Here is a 17952-nt window from a genome sequence, read left to right as displayed (position 1 = left end):
GATAATGAAAGTTACTGGTTTAGCCTGCTGAGAGGGAATGTATGCAGAATGTCTATACATCTTATGACCAAAGACACATGACAGTTCTAATGGCAGGCATCCTCAAACAGAGAGTGTTCAAGTTCAGATGAAGATAAAGGCAGTTTGTAATGGAAACTTTGTGAATTGCTTGCCTGTAGAAGTTTCTTCCTACTTCTCACTGATTAGTGGTTGACATACCCTGAAGAATGAGGATTCTCTCCCCTCTTTTTTCTCTAATGTAACGCATTATTTGAAATACAATACCTTCCAGCAATTAGTTCCACAGGTTAATTATGCACTAAACAAACAAGTATTATTTATGAGTTTTAAATTTATTGCTTTTCAATTTTATGATATATCCTTCTCTTTTATTATGAGAATCAGTTAAGAGGAGCAACAATTTAGGCACTCTATGCCATTCCAGACTAAGAATGAAAGTGACTCAGACTACTGCAAGTGCTTAAATGAATGTTTGTGATAACATTTAAGCGTGGTTTACCTTTATTTCAGAGAAAGAACACCTGTTTGCCTTTCTTTTCGACATTTTCTGATTATACTGTACAACTCTTTCAACTTAATTTAAAAAAAAGATAAATATTGAAACTGTTACAGTGTCCCATACTCACCATCATTGTAATCTTGGTGATGATATGAAATATGATACCTTCGGGGATAAGTCCCACCTTTTCCAAATTTCTCAAATATTGGGATATCATAGTCTATAGGAAACAAAAAGAAAACATTACCACAAGCTGCAAAATTAAGCACGAGGAAAAATTAATAAAACAAACCAAATTTTAATCAGTCTTACACAAGTTTTAAAAAAGCAACCCTACACAATGATTAAGTGGACTGTTTTATAAAGACACTTCTAAACTAGAAGGCTGTGCATATTGTGGCAAATGGCCAACACTATCATGGTGGGTCCTGTGCTTCTTCATGTGATGAGTTAAGGTGCCACCTCTTCAACAACCCCACTAGTGTCCTGATGGGGGAGGGAAGGAGAGCAGGAAAGAGATCCAGGCCCTCTCTCTACTCCAGGTTCCAGCCTAAAGGCCCTATGGACAGTAGCTAAGCTCTTGAAGCTGTAATTCTTTCCCTCTAGGCTAGCTCCCACTCTTCCCCCTCAGCTTCTCAGACTTCTTGCCCTGAAGCCCCACCCCACTTTGGGCAGAGCTTCTCTTGGTCCTCTAATTAACTGGGAGTAACCTCTCCTCAGTTCACAAGGAATAAGGCTCTGATAATCCTGGGACTTGTAGATCTCTCATCTATCACTCTCCTGCTGCTCTGACCCTGCTGTATTACATTCTAAAGATCAGTGATTTAACTTTCAGCCTACTAATCAGATTGTGGTAGTCCCTATAAATGATAAAACAGTAAAGCATCCACTCAAACAGACTGCTATCTGTTTCTAAGCAGGGACAAAATCACAATACCAGTACAAAAGAAAATTATTTCTCTTAATAGATTTTTCCTTCAATCAACAAGTAACCTTTTTATATGAGAACCTTAGTAAATAATGCTATATGGGAATTTTCTACATGCAATGTCAAAAGCAATCTCCTGCTTATGTTAAATGGAAAAAAAGATTCACGGCTCTTTCCGTAAAAGTATTTATAAGGTATCTACAGACTTCATGTATATGGCAACACTGTGCATATCTGATTGCTTATGGGTTTATCCCAGTGTCTATGACTAAAATTTCCTATTTGCCACTGGTCTATCCAGCTGTCTGCCTTCTACTACCCTAAAGTTCACTAGCATAAGCATGGTCCCCATCACAAGCAGGGCTGGTTGCACCCCCTATTAAGGCTGTCCAACACTTCCAATTCTAAGATCCTGGTTTTCAGTTTCTTACACCCTGCCAAACTAACACTTGGGCTGATATTTCCTATGCTAGGTGTCCGCCTCAGGCTCAGTTTGTCTGGAAAATTTCTGCCAAAAATGGTTTACTTGTTTCTGAGAATGAAGCTGGGGAAATAATTCTTTAACTATGTTAAGAAATTCTGGTGACTTTATTTGAAGTGCTCTAAAACTGTGGTCACCAACCAGTCAATTGGGATCTACTGGTAGATCTTGGAGCCTCTGACAGGTGATCCTGACTGGTTTGGCCAACAGGCTATTATCAAGTGCCAGCACTTCAGCTGTCTCTCCCCCTACTGCTGTGCACCTTCTGTCCTTTGTATTGGAGCTGCCCCTCCCTCTGGGGAGCCTCCTGTTTTCTGTGCAGGGCAGGGAGAAGAGGTTCGCTGATGTCAAGGTGCCCCCTCTCAGTCTGTATCCTATCTCCACAGATATCAGAGGGGTAGCCGTGTTAGTCTGGATCTGCAAAAGTGACAAGGAGTCCTGTGGCACCTAATAGACTAACTGAAGTGTTGGAGCATAAGCTTTCGTGGGCAAAGACCCACTTTGTCAGATGCATGTAGTGGAAATTTCCAAAGGCAGGTATAAATATGCAAGCCAGAATAAGGCTAGAAATAACGAGGTTAATTCAGACAGGGAGGGTGAGGCCCACTTCTAGCAGCGGATCTGGAGGTGTGAACACCAAGAAAGGAAAAACTGTTTTTGTAGTTGACTAGCCATTCACAGTCTTTCTTTAATCCTAAACTGATGGTGTCAAATCTGCAGATGAACTGTAGCTCAGCAGTTTCTCTTTGAAGTCTGGTCTTGAAGTTTTTTTGCTGCAGAATGGCTATCTTTAAATCTGCTGCTGTGTGTCTAGGGAGACTGAAGTGTTCTCCTACAGGTTTTTGTACATTGCCATTCCTAATATCTGATTCGTGTCTGTTTTTTCTTTTACGTAGGGACTGTCCAGTTTGGCCGATGTATACAGCAGAGGGGCATTGCTGGCACATGATGGCGTATATTATGTTGGTAGACGTGCAGGTGAATGAACCAGTGATGGCATGGCTGATCTGGGAATTGGGAGCTGGAATTTAGTGTTAGTGAGAGACACAGGAGAGGGGTGGAAAGAAGAGCTGGAAGCTGATTAGGGAACACTGAGACTGGATGAGGATCTGGAAAGAATGGGACACGGGATGAAGGAGGAAGTGGGGGTAGGGATGGAAGGCTGACATTGAATAAGGAGCCCAGTGTGGGAGACTGGGAGCCAGTGGTGAGGCAGGAGAAAAAAAATACAGATTAGCTGAGCAGCCAGGAAAGGACAATTATGGGGGCAGTCTGTGCTAAAAGACTGGAGAGAAGGAGCTGAGACAGGAAGGGAGGAACTGGAGTTGACTGAGAAAGCTGACTGGGGTGGGAAAGAGTCAGCACTAGGACAGGTTGCAGGGAATGGGGCAGAAGAGGCCAAGATTAGAGGGAGTGGGTCCAATAAAAGGACACCTTTGCGAGAGCCTAGAGCCCAAGATTCCAGTCTTATCATTTTTGCTGTCAGCAATTACCTGTGAACCCCACTGGCACAGTTTGTGTCTTATCTCCCTTTAGTGCTGGTCCATACAGAGGTTGACAACCCAATACTGTTATCATTCACTCTGTTAGCCCAAGGGGCAAAGATGTGATGGATCTAAAGGTTCTATATGATGCCAGTTAATGGAATCAGAGAGACAGGCAGAAAGAGAACAGTGAGAGTACGTCTACACTGCCACCCTAGTCCGAACTAGGGTGGCTAATGTAGGAATTCGAACTTGCAAACAAAGCCCGGGATTTAAATATCCTGGGCTTCATTTGCATGTTCCCGGGCGCCACCATTTTAAAATGCCCCATAGTTCGAACTATCTGCAAGGAGGTATTCTTCCTGCAAGGTGGTTTAACAGTAGTTCGAATTAGGAGCTTTAATTCGAACTACCTAGTCCGTGCCGCGTGTAACCGCAGGCAGATAGTTCGAACTACGGGGCATTTAAAAATGGCAGTGCCCGGGAACATGCAAATGAAGCCTGGGATATTTAAATCCCGGGCTTCATTTGCAAGTTCGAATGCCTACATTAGCCACCCTACTTCGAACTACAGTGGCAGTGTAGACATACCCTGAGTGTGAGTGTGAGTGTAAACATAAGAGATTTTTTTTAAACCTACGAAAATTCAGGTTGCAGAGTCAAGCACACAAAAACTAGAAAGTCAGAATTAAGATTGCCTGTGCCACCTTATGTGTACGAAATATAAAAGTCTTTAAACAATCGTATACTGTTTCCCCCCCTCCCTAAGGACTCCTGCTTTCTTCAGTACACGAACCTGCACTGGGTACGAATCAGGGATTTGTAACGAAGCAGGCTGTAGGACTATTGCCTCTTTTGTTGAAGAAGCTGGAAGGCCTGTATAGTGACTGAGACAGGAAATTGCAGGAAGAGAAAGGAAGATCCCGTGGTTAAGGCAGATGAATGCAGCCTCAGAAAACTGGATTCTATCATTGGTTTTGTCACAGAGTGTGTCCGACGCCAAGCAAATCATTCAAATCAAGCTTTTCGCAGGTGGCCACTGATGATGTGCACCTCATTTTCCAGGTGTCTGACTTGAGACTGCAGAGTCTGATTTGCAGAAGTTCTGAGCACTCACTACTGTAACTGAAGTCAACTGGAGTTGTGCTTCAATATAAAAACTAATGCATAATACTAACTACTCTGAAAAATCAGTTCTAGGCATCTCAAATTAGGCACCCACAATTAGTTAACACTTTTGAGCTTAATCTGTGCTTCAGTTCCCCATATGTAAAATGGGGAAAATACTATCTTGTCATTTCACAGTCATTTTGTAAAGATGTTTGTGAAGCAGGTGGACACCTCTGTGATGACGTCAATGAAAAGCCCATGACAAAATTAATAATCTGTCTTCACAGAAGGGTTTGAACAGTGTGCATGAAGTAAGGTCTAGGACCATATGCTGAACAAGGGGGAACAAAATAGTAATATTAATTAATTGAACATCTATTCCATACATTGAATGATGCATGGGACATGAGGTAAAAATACAGAAATAAGGGCTCAGAGAGGTTAAATTCAAGGTTACACAAATGTTCTATGAACTGTGGTCTAGCTCCGACTCCTAGCCTCTGTGCACTGGACAAAGGTGCATCTCTTTCCGCTCTACTCTGCACTGGTTAGGCCTCAGTTGGAGCATTGTGTTCAGTTCTGGGCACCGCATTTCAAGAAAGATGTGGAGAAACTGGAGAGGGTCCAGAGAAGAGCAACAAGAATGATTAAAGGTCTAGAGAACATGACCTATGAGGGAAGGCTGAAGGAATTGGGTTTGTTTAGTTTGGAAAAGAGAAGATTGAGGGGGGACAATGATAGCAGTTTTCAGATATCTAAAAGGGTGTCATAAGGAGGAGGGAGAAAACTTGTTCATCTTGGCCTCTGGGGATAGAACTAGAAGCAATGGGCTTAAACTGCAGCAAGGGAGGTTTAGGTTGGACCTTAGGAAAAAGTTCCTAACTGTCAGGGTGGTCAAACCCTGGAATAAATTGCCCAGGGAGGTTGTGGAATCTCCATCTGTGGAGATATTTAAGAGTAGGTTAGATAAATGTCTATCAGGGATGGTCTAGACCAGTGGTCTCCAACCTTTTTACACCCAAGATCAATTTTTAAATGGCAGACCAAGCCAAGATCTACCACCCCGACCCTTCCTTGAAGCCCCGCCCCTTCCTTGAAGCCCCGCCCTCTCTATTCTCCTCCTCTCCATCACTTGCTATCCATCCCCAATCCTTATACTGCTGCTTATTTTATTTTTTTTTTATTCTTCTGTAGGAAGAGGTTTTTCCAACATTTGGCCTGTCTACACTGGACCAAATGTCAGGAAAAAAAACCCTTCTTTTGGAAGCCACCTTATTCCTTGTGGAAAGAGGAATATAGGGGTGACCAAAAGAGCCTGTTTGCTCTTCCACTAAAAAAGCGGAAGAACCCTGGATGCAGAAGAGTTTTTCTGGGATATCTCCAGAATCCTGAAAAACTCCTGCAGTCTAGCTGGACCCTTGCTGTGTTGAGACAGGATGTGTAGGCTCTGGGGTGGGAATGAGGGATTTGGGTGTGGGAAGGGGTGAGAGGTGCAAGCTCTGGGAGGAAATCTGGATGCAGGTGGAGAAGGGGACACTGGCTCAGGGAGGGGGCTCCAGGCTGGGCACTGTTGGGATACTAAACAAGCCACAGGCTTGCAGATGTGAGGGTGCAGGAATTTGGGTTGGGGTATGTGAGGGGCTGAGAGCATGAGGTTCCAGTGTTTGATAGGCTCAGATCTAGGGTCTGGGGAAGGGGGAGTGCAGGAGTGGTTGTGGCCAGATGGGGGCTTGGCCCCAATTGGGGGTTTGTTGGCCAGGCTTCATTTTTAAATAGAATACTATGTTAAACAGGGGACAAGTTTCTGCGGGGGGGGGGGGGGGGTGAGCAGGTTTCTGCTGCGGGGCCGGGGGGGCAAGGGAGAGGGAACAGGGAGCCAGGAGGGCAGGGGACAAGTTTGGGGCAGAGGTGAGGGAACAAGGTTGGGGGCAGGGAGTTCCCTACAGCAGCCACGGAGGGAAGCCTCCGACCGCGCTCCCTCCGGACTGAGCACAGGGCAGCCGGGCTGGAGCGAAGAGAAGCGGCTGCCCGGCCAGCTGGCCATGGCGCTCAGCCAGGGTGCCACCAAGTTCCCCGTGGGCAGGCACAGAGGGGAAGCCGCCCAATCAGCTGGAGCGCGGTTCAGCCTCCTCTGGGCTGAACACCACAGCCAGCTGGCCAGGCATCTTCTCCTCTGCGCCAGCCCACGTGGAGTATGGTGCACCCTGGCTGAGTGCCGTGGCCAGCTGGCCGGGCAGCTGCTTCTCTTCCCTCCAGCCCGGCTGCCCTGCGCTCAGCCCAGAGAGGCTGTGCCTAGCTCCAGCTGTGAAAGCCACAGTCAGCTGGCTGGGGTGTTTCAGCCCTCCCAACCTCCCAGCTCCCACCATTCCTCGCAGCTACACACCTGTGTTGTTATTCAGTGAGTAGCTGCTCCTCAAATGAGGAAATCTAATGTAAATGTACTGCGCAGGTGCGCAGTTCAGAGAGGGCTCAAGAGCTACTCTTAGAGCCCCTGAGATCTACCGGTAGCTCACGATCTACTGATTGGTGACCACGGGTCTAGACAGTATTTAGTCCTGCCATGAGGGCAGGGGACTGGACTCTATGACCTCTCGAGGTCCCTTCCAGTCCTAGTATTCTATGATTCTTGCTTTTGAATGAGAGGCAAAAATTATGTCCTTATCCTGTGACCATGGAATCCCTTGGTGTCAATGGCAGATGGTTGTGGAGGGTTTTACCTTGAGTATGCACAGAATAGCTCACCAGAGAAGTATGTAAGATCTCTATGGAGAGCCAGTAGATACTGGTATTTATAACAATTGTAAAATGTCTGTACCAGTTGGATAATACTGAAGGAGTTATATAGCTATGCTGAAAATTATGTTTTTAAGGTTTTGGAATTAAGGCGGGTGATCAGGTGACACACCTAGTAAATGTTCCTTTCAGGCTAAGGACGTTAAAACGGACAACTGGTGAAATGAGAGTGCTCAATCAGTTAATAACCATTTTGAGGGAGGTCCTAACATCCAGACCCATTGCAGCTCTGGGGTTCCAGAGCGGGATCCTGCTCTGGCCTGGCCCAGCACAACTGGCCATTGCCAGAGTTCACTGGAAAGGGCCAGTTAACTGGAAAGCATAGGCTTACCCGCTAACCTTTTAACAAGGCAGAAGGTAACAGACATTGTCTCCCCATTTGGCTATTTGTATATTTTATGTCTGAGGTGTGTGCCCATTCACATCATGAGCCAAGTGCCAGTTAAGAGACAGAAAAATCTACAAGAGAAGAAATTGACAGGCAGGAACAAACAGCCACGGGGCAGTCTGGTTATGAATAAAGACGAAGGATTGGTCCAGTCCACCTTGGGAGTCCAAAGGGACACAGTGAATACTTTATCTGGGAAACAAACTAAACAGCATGCTTCTTTCCTGAACTGAGGACCATAGCCAGCCTAGTGGTAAAGCATTTCAAAGACTCTGGGTGCTTCAAGACATGAGTATCTTAATTAAATCTAGGCTCTACAGCAGTGGTCTCCAATCTTTTTACACCCAAGATCACTTTTTAAATATCAGAGCAAGCCATGATCTATCCCATCCCTTCCTCTAGATCCCACCCCCCTTACTTGAGGCTCCACCCTCTCCATCATTTGCTGTCCCCAGCCCTTACTCACTCTCATTGGGTTGATACAGGAGGTGCAGGCTCTGGGGTGGGAGTGAGGGATTTGGACGTGGGAAGGGATGGGAGGTGCAAGCTCTAGGAGAGAATTGGGTGCAGAAGGTGGAGGAGAAGAGGATGCTGGCTCAAGGAGGGGCTCCAGGCTGGAGAGTGTTGGGGTCAAGTGGAGGGCTGGGTTGCTGAGCAAACCACAGGCTTGTGGAGGTATGGGTGCAGGAGTTTGGTTTGGATGTATGAGGGGGTGCATGGCAGGGGGGGTTGGTGTATGATGGACTCAGGGCACAGGTTTGCAGTGTGTGGATAGTGCAGGAGCGTTGGGGCAGAAGACTGGGGTTGTGGGGGTGCAGGTTTTTGGGGATGTGAGAGGATCAGGGCAGAGGGTTCAGGTGTATGATAGGCTCAGGGTTAGGATCTGTGGGGGGTGCATAGGAGTGTTATGATGCTGCAGCCAGATGTGGGCTTGGCCCCAATTGGGAGCTTATTGACCAGGCTTCATTTTTAAATAAAATATTATGTCCAATACAAAATGTTTAAGCATTGTCTTTATTTATGGGAGAGGCGGGGAACCTGTTTTGGGTCAGGAGCCACTGACCCATAGAAAAATCAATCGGGGACCACACAAGGAGATGCAAAAAAGCAACTCCTCTAAAATCCCCCCAAGCCTCACTGATGTGCCCCCAACTGAAACACCTCACTTCCCTGGCACTGCAGCCCCATGTGGGGGGAGAGGAGGTAGGACTGAGTTTTAAGGCCTAGGCCAGATTAACTCTGGCGTTCCAAGGTTAGTGGATTTTGTGGGCCCCTCTACACTCGGAGGTGAAGGCATAAAAGAGGGATCCAGTGGGTGGGACAGAGATGGGGGGTGCAGAATCGAGATGAAGGTAGGGTATAAGAGCAAGCTGGGAATAGGTGTCTGGCCAGGAAGGAGCAGGAGCAGGGTGCTGGTGGAGACCTGGCCAGGGGCACCTCAGCCAGTACCTGGAGGTCTCCAGGGGCAAGGATCTCTGGGACAGGATCTGTGGGCAGTGCTGGAAGAAGCACATGTGCGGCTCCTTAAAAAAAAAAAAAACAGCGGATCCTGCACCGCCATCTTAAACATCCCCCCGCCCCCACCACCTTCCTGGAGCACAGGGAAGGAAGGGAAGCCAAGGAAGTGCATATGCTGTTGTGGGCAGGAAAGGAGTGCGCGCTGTCTTGTCTTCCCTTCCTTCCTTCCCCGTGCTACCTACCTTCCTTCCTTCCTGCGGTGTGCGCATGGGAGAGGGGGAGGAGTCCCGAGACTCCACACCAGATCTGGCAGAGAACTGCGGGACTTCCCCACCACGCCGCACGAAGCCAGAGCTAGCTCTATTTTTGGGGGAGGCAGGAGGTTGTAGCACCAGCGTGGGCTCATTGTTGGGGGTGGAGGGGAGCAAGGGGAGGCTGGGAACACTGCCTCATGATCAACTGGCAGTATTGATTGCAATCTATTGGTTGGTGACCACGGCTCTACAGTGTGTGCTATGATTTTATTTTATATGTAATTCTTTGTTTTCTATACTTCCCCTTGCTCATAGTAAATTTTCTGCTTTGCTGAATAAACTTATACTTGCTTTCACTATAAACAAGTCTAGGAGCTGTATGTTAAGCAAAGCAATGATGTGAGATGAAATCTATAAGTTGAGGCGTTTTGAATCTTTGGATGCTGCAATGTTGTGACTATCAAGTGTCCAACACAGTGGTCCCCAACACGGTTCCCGCGGCCGCTGTCCTGGCCCCGGGCACGCGGCGCTTGGGGGGAGGGGAGCGCCGGCCCCGAGCGTGCAAGTTTCCCCACCCCCTGGCGCCCGGCAACCTCAAATGGTTGGGGATCACTGGTCCAACAGAGCAGGGGACGAAAGTTGAAGAGACACACTTGAAGGGTTGCAGTGTGCAAACCACTAAACTGAAGGATCTATGAGGACTAGAGGCGAATGCTTGTGTGGCCCATGGCTGGTAGATTATGAGACATGTTACTTAGAGCTGGAAGTATCTAATAAGACTAAATGGGTCCACTAGTTTTACTTACCTGAAAACTCCTGGTGGTTATCAGGATAGCTCTGTGCTCTTGGCATCCGAGATTTGGGGTAGCTGTCTCTGCAAGTGTAAATGGACATTTTAGATACTCTGTTACTGGAGAGTCAGAGTGGTCAGGCAAGCAGTTAAGAAGTCTTCCAGTTTTATAACTGTTAAATGACACCACAAAGTATGTACTACCCCAGTCTGCGGCACTTGTAGGCATGTATGGGACTCAACTTTGAAATATCAAAGCTTGTAGATATTCATCACAATGGATGGATCTTGCTTGGGATAGGGAGTAACGAAATGACGTTTCTCGTTAGTACAGTCTATTCTGAGACATGCAAAGCAGGTGCCAGTGAAGCCATGCAGGAGCTCATGCCTTGCACCTTCATGGTGAAACAAAATAAAAACATCAGCGAGATATTAATTTATCAAGAATTTTTGCCAAAGCAAATCTGTCTTGTAAACATCAGATTTCCTTTTTCCTTCTGTGAAGCTCAAGTGATTAATAAAAAACTTTAAACTAGAAATTTGTCTTTATACACAACTCCCAGCCACTAAACAGGAATGGATGGGATTCCAGTCAGACAAGAACTACCAATTGCAGTAGAGCACGACCTTAACCATACCACTCCAGCACCTTCCTTTTTCAGACAAAAGCAGAAAGGGAGACACAAGCCTAAACCTCCGTTAGGAGTCCTCAAACAAAGTAAAAGAGGCAGACTAAATAAAGATAGCAAGACTGTCTCTGGATTGGTTCTGGAAAGTCAAAAAAAATTCTAAGCAAGAAATATTTTCATAGGATACACTTTCAGTCTACCAATCAAGATTACAAGATTTTCTTAGAAAAATAATAAAAAATGAGGCAATCATTAAAAAAGATAAAACCCCTAAATACCTAAAACTGAATGCATAACATTTTACACATCAGCTACAAAGTGGCTGTGTCAAACATTGATGCCATCTCTCTATCATACAAAAGTTTTCTTATCTGTAAAATGGGAATAACTGTTACTTAACTAAAAAGCTATTTATCAGATTAAATTAATTAATATTTGCAAGAGCACTTAGCTGAAAAGTTGCTATAGAAGTACAGAATATTTCACAGTAGAAAGTTATTTTCTTCTAAGGAAAAGGAATACAGGCAGTCCCCGGGTTACATGGATCCGACTTACATCGGATCCCTACTTACAAACGGGGTGAGGCAACCCCGCACTAGCTGCTTCCCCCCAGCAGACTAGGGAGACGCGAAGCTAGCGCCCCTCCCCAGCAGACCAGGGAGACACGGAGCGGCTTGTCTCAGCAGACACCTCAGCTTGAGAATAAAGGACTGAGGGAAGTGAGGTGTGGGAGAATAAAACTGAGCTCTGGAGAAATGTTTGGCTAGAGTTTCCCCTACAATGTGTACCAGTTCCGACTTACATACAAATTCAACTTAAGAACAAACCTACAGTCCCTATCTTGTACGTAACCCGGGGACTGCCTGTACACTTTAATCAGAAAACAAAATCTTATGAAGGTAAACTTTTGAGGAATGGAGATTTAAGTTTTCCTGGGAAGTCTGAAGATTCTTGAAACAACTTCTTAAACAACCAAGAACAACTAATCGTTCCTGCCACTAATTTCTCTCTCTAAGGGTATGTCTAGACTACATTGGGTTTTTTGAAAAAACTGCCCTTTTTTAAAAAAACTTCACCTGCGACTACACTGAAATTGCATTCTTTCTAAATTAAATCGAAAGAATGCAGGGGTTTTTTCGAGATTGGTAAACCTCAAATCATGAGGAAGAACGCTTTTTTCAAAAGAGCTCTTTCGAAAAAAGGTGTGTGTGGATGCAGAACAAGGACATTTTTCGAAAGAAGAGTCAATCGAAAAAAGCACAGGTGCCCTGTGAATAGCAATCAGGGCTTTCTTTCGAAAGAGCGTCCATGCAATCTGGACGCTCTCTTTCGAAAAGAAGATCGCTTTTTCAATCCGGTTTTAAGGTATGGATGCTCTCTTTTGAAAGAAGCTTTTTCGAAAGAGCTCTTTCGAAAAAGTTTCTTTCGAAAGAAGCTTGCAGTCTAGATGTACCCTAATTGAATTAACATAGCTAAGAATTCATCCAGTAAGCAAACTTTTGCCCCAAGTTTCTGGAAAGTTCGAATCTCAAAAGTTTCCAAAAAAATGTATTATGATACTTTGATGACAATTAGATGATAATTTCATGTTTTTTCAAAAAAAATTGACATGAAGAGATAAATGCTTTAACTCTGAGGCTATTAGCTTGTAGAATCTAACTGCTTAAAGTTTGCAGTTGAAGGGAAGATCAGATACAGCTTAAACTCCAAGATGACCATATTCAATATGCCACTGATGTCAAGCTAGATTTCAGAGTGATTGACATACCTGTTGCTGTGCCAAAATTTTGCTCATGAGACTCTAGTCTAGTTCTGACTATCTAGCATGGATTTCCTTTGGAAAGAGAGTTTTTCCCCGGCAGTACAAACACCTGAGAAGTTGTGCTAGACTAGAAACCCCTGTTCTTGCCATTCTCAGTCATTTGTTCCATAAGAACAAAACAAGGTGGGAACTGATTACTTTCCCCTAACTTTTTACACTTTTTCAACACAGAAGTGTTGCTGCTGTTTTGACGGTAAGAACAAATAAGGGGAGGAAGTTCTTAAGGTGCTTTGGACATGGAAGTTTAGCCTTCTGCAACTTCTGGCTTCTGTGAGAGTGGAGCAAAAAGCGAGCAAGATTTGTGAATGGATATTTATAACTCCATAAGGTTTCCAATCATCAACAGTTAATCACTGGCATGATCACAAAATTTTATAGCAATCAAATTACATTATAAGACACCATAAAGTGAAAGCATGAATATGTTTAATTTCTGAGGATAATGCAGGAATTTTGCACCATGTGCAAGATTGAAATTTTTTTATTTATTTGACTTATCTGATATCTACCCATAATTTTAACCATCAACCAATATTTAAATGTGACATTTTTTAAAATGTATAATTAAAGTTTTGAGACAAACTTCTAATTTCCAATAGATCAATGTATACTTTCCCACAAAAGAAAATGCCTTCTCCCCAACCATACCATGAGACCCTACCAGATCATCTTTCAGTTTCCAGCCCCTCTACATATGCATCTCCAACCACTTTAAATGCCAGAGAAGATGGATTTTGCAGCACAAATGGTAGATAAATCCATCCACAATGATGTCCCCCTCAAATCAGGAAAGGACACATACACAAATTCACCTAATTATGACTGACTGTTCTGCCAGTCTGACCGGTTCAACATGGGAACCACCATCCATTTCAGGTTGGTGGATTTGTGTTTCATAAATGTGTACTAATAATTTTAATTAAGTATTTATTACCTCCTAACCTCCCAGTTCCTTGAGTGGCACAAAATGACAAAACCTAAGTAAATATAAAACTAAACCATTACAATGATCGACTGTTTCACTCACTAACTCTCAATTCTTAACCCTAACCCAGGCCAATCAGGTCTGAGGGCAGGAGAGTGCACAAAGTCTCCTCTCACCCTGCCAAGAATGCACAGCACTTCTAAGCACTACGCGCTCTTTGCAGGGCAGGGACAGGGCAGAGAAAACTTCATGCACTTCCCCTCGCCCCAAGGTCCTGATTGGTCTGGGGGAGGGGGAGCACGCAAAGTCTCCTCCCACCCTGCCAGGAGCGTGTGGCGCTCACTCTTTGCAGGGTGGAGGAAACTTGGTTCACTTCCCCCTGCTCCCTGGCCATAATTGGCCTAAGGGTGAGGAAGCGGCAGGGCCTCCATGAGCCGGATCCAGCCCACGGAGGCCCTTTTGCCCACCCCTGTCCTATACAATGATTTCTCTCTGAACAGAAAATATTCATTTTTTTAAAAATCAGGAAATGAAAACATCACTTCATCTGGGAAATATTCAAATTTTGTTTTATTTACAATATTTAGGCACGTAAGTGAACCTAAAATACTCAGTAAGATATGTACCAACAACATAATCTTATCTCTTGAAGGATCTTTCTCTGCAATGACACTATACAACTATCACTCACCTTTCCATGTATGCTTGACTGTTTGTTCTGATTTATAACAGTGGTTTTAAGCATAGTACTGGGTAGCTCATTAGTGGAATGGAATTTTCTTGCAGATTATGCCAATATCTAATATATATGTGTAATGGAGCTGCTCATAACCGTAGAACACACTCAATTTACAAAGACAATGGCCAGACTTACAGTAAATCTCTGTGTGCAACAGAAAAAGCCACAACAGAAACTGATGCATCTTCAAAACAGAAATGTTACGCCTCTTCAAAAATAACAGGCTGATATGGTACTCTTCTCTTCTGTGCATTAGTAAGCAATTAAATCCTCTTAAGTAATACTGGGCGGGGATGTGTGTGTGTGCGCGCGTGTGCATGTGCGCGCATGCTCATGAATATGTCTGAAAAAAAGCACACCTAGAAATTGTTTCTGACAGTTGGGTTACTATATTTTGTGGATGGTACTTTCAAGCAATCTAGTAGAAAGAAGTGCTGAATTTAAGTTGCTCTTACCCATCTAAAGGACTGTCAAGTGAGGGACAGCTTCCTGAGCCAGAGTTTTCAGGACTGCTCAAGGACAATGGATCCAGCATCTAATAAGTAACAAGAGTCGGACCAAAAAAAAAAAAAGATCTTTTTTATGATTGATAGTTCACATTTTATAGCGCAAATTCCCAACATATTAATCATAAAAACCAGCAGCTATAACTGATCCAGCTGAAGCCCTACTGCATGAAGTCCTGCTTGCTGAAAAATATTCTGGTCCCTTCTCCCACCTAATATGAATATATTGTTTGTATTTATTTATTTACTTGACGCAGCGTAGAACAGGGGTGGGAAATAATTTTTGACCAGGGGTCACTTCAGAAATTTTTGAAGTGGCCCCAGGCCACCCCAGAAGGGGTGGGGCCTCAGGTGGAAAGGGCGGGGCCAGGACACTTTCATGCTTCCCCACCCACAGACCCTGATTTGTCAGGGGGTGGGACAGCACACAAAGTCTTTGCCCCCTCTCCTCCCAGAGACAACCACCAGCTGTTCTGAACAGCTGGCAGTCCCCTCTAGACATCTAGGCCCCTGGCAGTGGGGAGAGACTTTGCATACTCCCCTCTGCTGTCCCCAGGTCAATCAGGGCGTGGGGAGAGGGAGCATGTGAAGGAGCTGAGCAGCAGCTGGTGGTTGATTTTAACTGCTGAGCCACCTGTAGGGCAGGAGGAGACTTCACGCACTCCTCTGCCCCTGAGGCCTGGGGGTGAGGGGAGTGCACGAAGTATCCTCCCACCCTGCCCGTCCTGCAAGACATGAGATGCTTAGAAGCACCGCACCCCTCACAGGGAGGACGAAGACTTTGTGCGCACTCTAATCAGGGATTAGAGACAGAGAGAGCACACACAGTCTCCTCCCTCCCTGCCAGGAGCATGATTGCTTCTAAAGGCTGGGGCAGGGCGGGAAGAGACTTTGCACACTTCCCACCGCCTCCAGACCTTAACTGGCAGGGCCTCCGCAGGCCAGATCAACTTGCTTGGTGGGCCGGATCTGGCCTATGAAGGCCCTTTTGCCCACCCCGGTGTAGAAAATAGTACATTACAGAAATTATGTTAAAGGAAATGTATGTAGTACACACACAAAAAGGAGTAATTGCAGCACCTACATTAGATTCACAGAATTGCTTGATCTCTCTCAGGCTGAAATTTTTTCAAAATACGAGCAAAAATAATTTGGCTATTACAGGATAGCTAGCTATGGCAATGTTTTAAAAATATCCTTTTTTTTATTTAAAGAAACAGCTTTGAAAAGAGAACTTAAAATCTTGGAAGGAGATGGACATGGGGTCAAAAATGTCTCTTACTGTGTCTTTGACAATCCAGGTAACTTGCCCTTTTGAATGGCTGGTCCAGAGAGGATAACAATCTACTACTGCAAATTATTCCTATAGAATCAATGCTATGGACATATGCAGAGCTGGCTCTAGGCCAATTCCCCCGAATCTGTTCCCGTGCTGGCTGCTCCCTTCCCACAGCTCTGGGACGTGCCACGTGCGCTGCAGGAGAGGGCGGTGGCCCCAGAAGAGGAGTGTGGCGGCTTCCCTGGATTTAACGGGGCTGTGACTCTTCGGTGTGTGGGGTTTTGTTTTATTTGCTCAACAAAAAAAAAAAATCCTGGCTGCCGGGGCCCCGTCGAAACTGTGTGTGTGGTGGTTTGGTTTTTATGGGGCTCAACAAAAAAACCTGGCTGCCGGGGTCTCGTCTAAACCGTTCGAATTGGACCCCGCACTTCCTAAAGCCAGCCCTAGACATATGCTATTTAGCTGAAGGTCCTAGATTTAAAATACTACTGATGACTCATACATGCTATACATTTTTTACATTTTGGAGTCTACATACATGCAATCTTTGGCCTCACTGCCAACAAGAGGAATAATGTATTTTTATTATCTACAGAACTGGGCTGGATCTGATCAGAAGAATAGTAGGCAGTGCTGTCCAGTGGATAAGGAGACATAACTTCTATTCTCAGTTGATACAGTGACTTGCTATGCAACCGACAAGCCACTAACACTAACCCTCTGTTTTCTCTTCCACTCTCTCTCATCTACTTAGATTTCAAATTCTTTATGGTAAATATTGACTGTTACTAATTGTGAATACAGAGCTTCTCTCACCAGGCCCTGATCTCAAAAGGGGCAATGAGGCACCACTGTAATATGGATAAATAATGACCCAGATGCGAAAAGCACTACATATTCCATTTTCAATCCTCTAAGCTACCCAGACAGGATACTGATATTCAGAGACCAGGAATTCTTGTAGATTCTAATACTGAGCTAATCCACCAGAATGAAACAAATAGATCAGAGGGACAGAATGCCACGCCCCCATGTACCTGCCAGAAGAAGGTGGTAATACTTACTACATTTACAGTACTCTACTTTGTTAAACCATTATACACACATTAACTGACAAGGTGGTAAATTGGTAGATCAGTCAGCCACCATGTTCATAGTGGCATTTAATCAAGTGGAAACAAGAAAATATATTTACTTGATCCATGCTTTCTGGAATGAACTCGCCTTCACTATTGATACTAGTGAATGATCCATTTCGTACCACCTGGTGCAGCTCATCTGGAATGTATCCTGGGGGAGGTGAACTTCTATCACGAGTATTAGAACCTTTTTTTTAAAAAAAAAAGCAGTTTGTTGTTTTTGACAATAAACATTTAGGCAAATTAAAAATATATTTACTTTTATTTAACATTTCTTTTATTTTTACAACTAAAATTCATTAACATCACCTAACTCACCAGCATGAATAAATCTCAGTAAAAGTAACAGGGCATCAACACATCAGTCAGAATTAATAGAGATCTTCTCTCATATAAGTGCAGACAATTTAAAAGGAAAGCTCATACACTTAAAGGCACAGGAATATTAATTGCTTTACCTATTACAGACAGCCTGTTTTTCCTCTCTGCCACTCCAAACACTGTATTATCCAAATCTTCTAGTGATGGCAGGGGTTCCATGTTACTCAGAGCAGGAGCCTAAATATGGGGGAAAAAATTAAAACTATTAATTCTGTAGTTCTGAAAGGAAAGCAATAAATAAAAATACACTACAGATTTCCAAAAGCTTTTTATGTTAAAAGAAACATTTCTATGCTATATATCCGTTTTGCTTAAAAGTCTATATG

The 17952-nt window shown here is 44.4% G+C and overlaps 1 protein-coding gene across 1 annotated transcript in view; it reads right to left on the bottom strand.

Annotated features, from left to right (window-relative positions):
- Positions 1 to 17952, bottom strand: part of MAP3K2 (mitogen-activated protein kinase kinase kinase 2) — a 101797-nt gene that overhangs the window by 20065 nt on the left and 63780 nt on the right. Inside the window, exons 7-11 of the mRNA XM_075933035.1 lie at positions 17704 to 17803; positions 17302 to 17432; positions 14777 to 14856; positions 10223 to 10290; positions 648 to 740 (exon numbers count right to left, since the gene is read on the bottom strand). Of these exons, the coding sequence (XP_075789150.1) occupies positions 648 to 740; positions 10223 to 10290; positions 14777 to 14856; positions 17302 to 17432; positions 17704 to 17803 (472 nt within the window). The remainder of the gene's footprint in view (positions 1 to 647; positions 741 to 10222; positions 10291 to 14776; positions 14857 to 17301; positions 17433 to 17703; positions 17804 to 17952) is intronic.

This window comes from Pelodiscus sinensis, chromosome 7, assembly GCF_049634645.1.
Source record: "Pelodiscus sinensis isolate JC-2024 chromosome 7, ASM4963464v1, whole genome shotgun sequence".
In the NCBI taxonomy this organism is placed as follows: Eukaryota; Metazoa; Chordata; order Testudines; family Trionychidae; genus Pelodiscus; species Pelodiscus sinensis.
The sequence above is the reverse complement of the archived record's forward strand: the minus strand, read 5'-3'. Positions and strand labels throughout refer to the sequence as shown.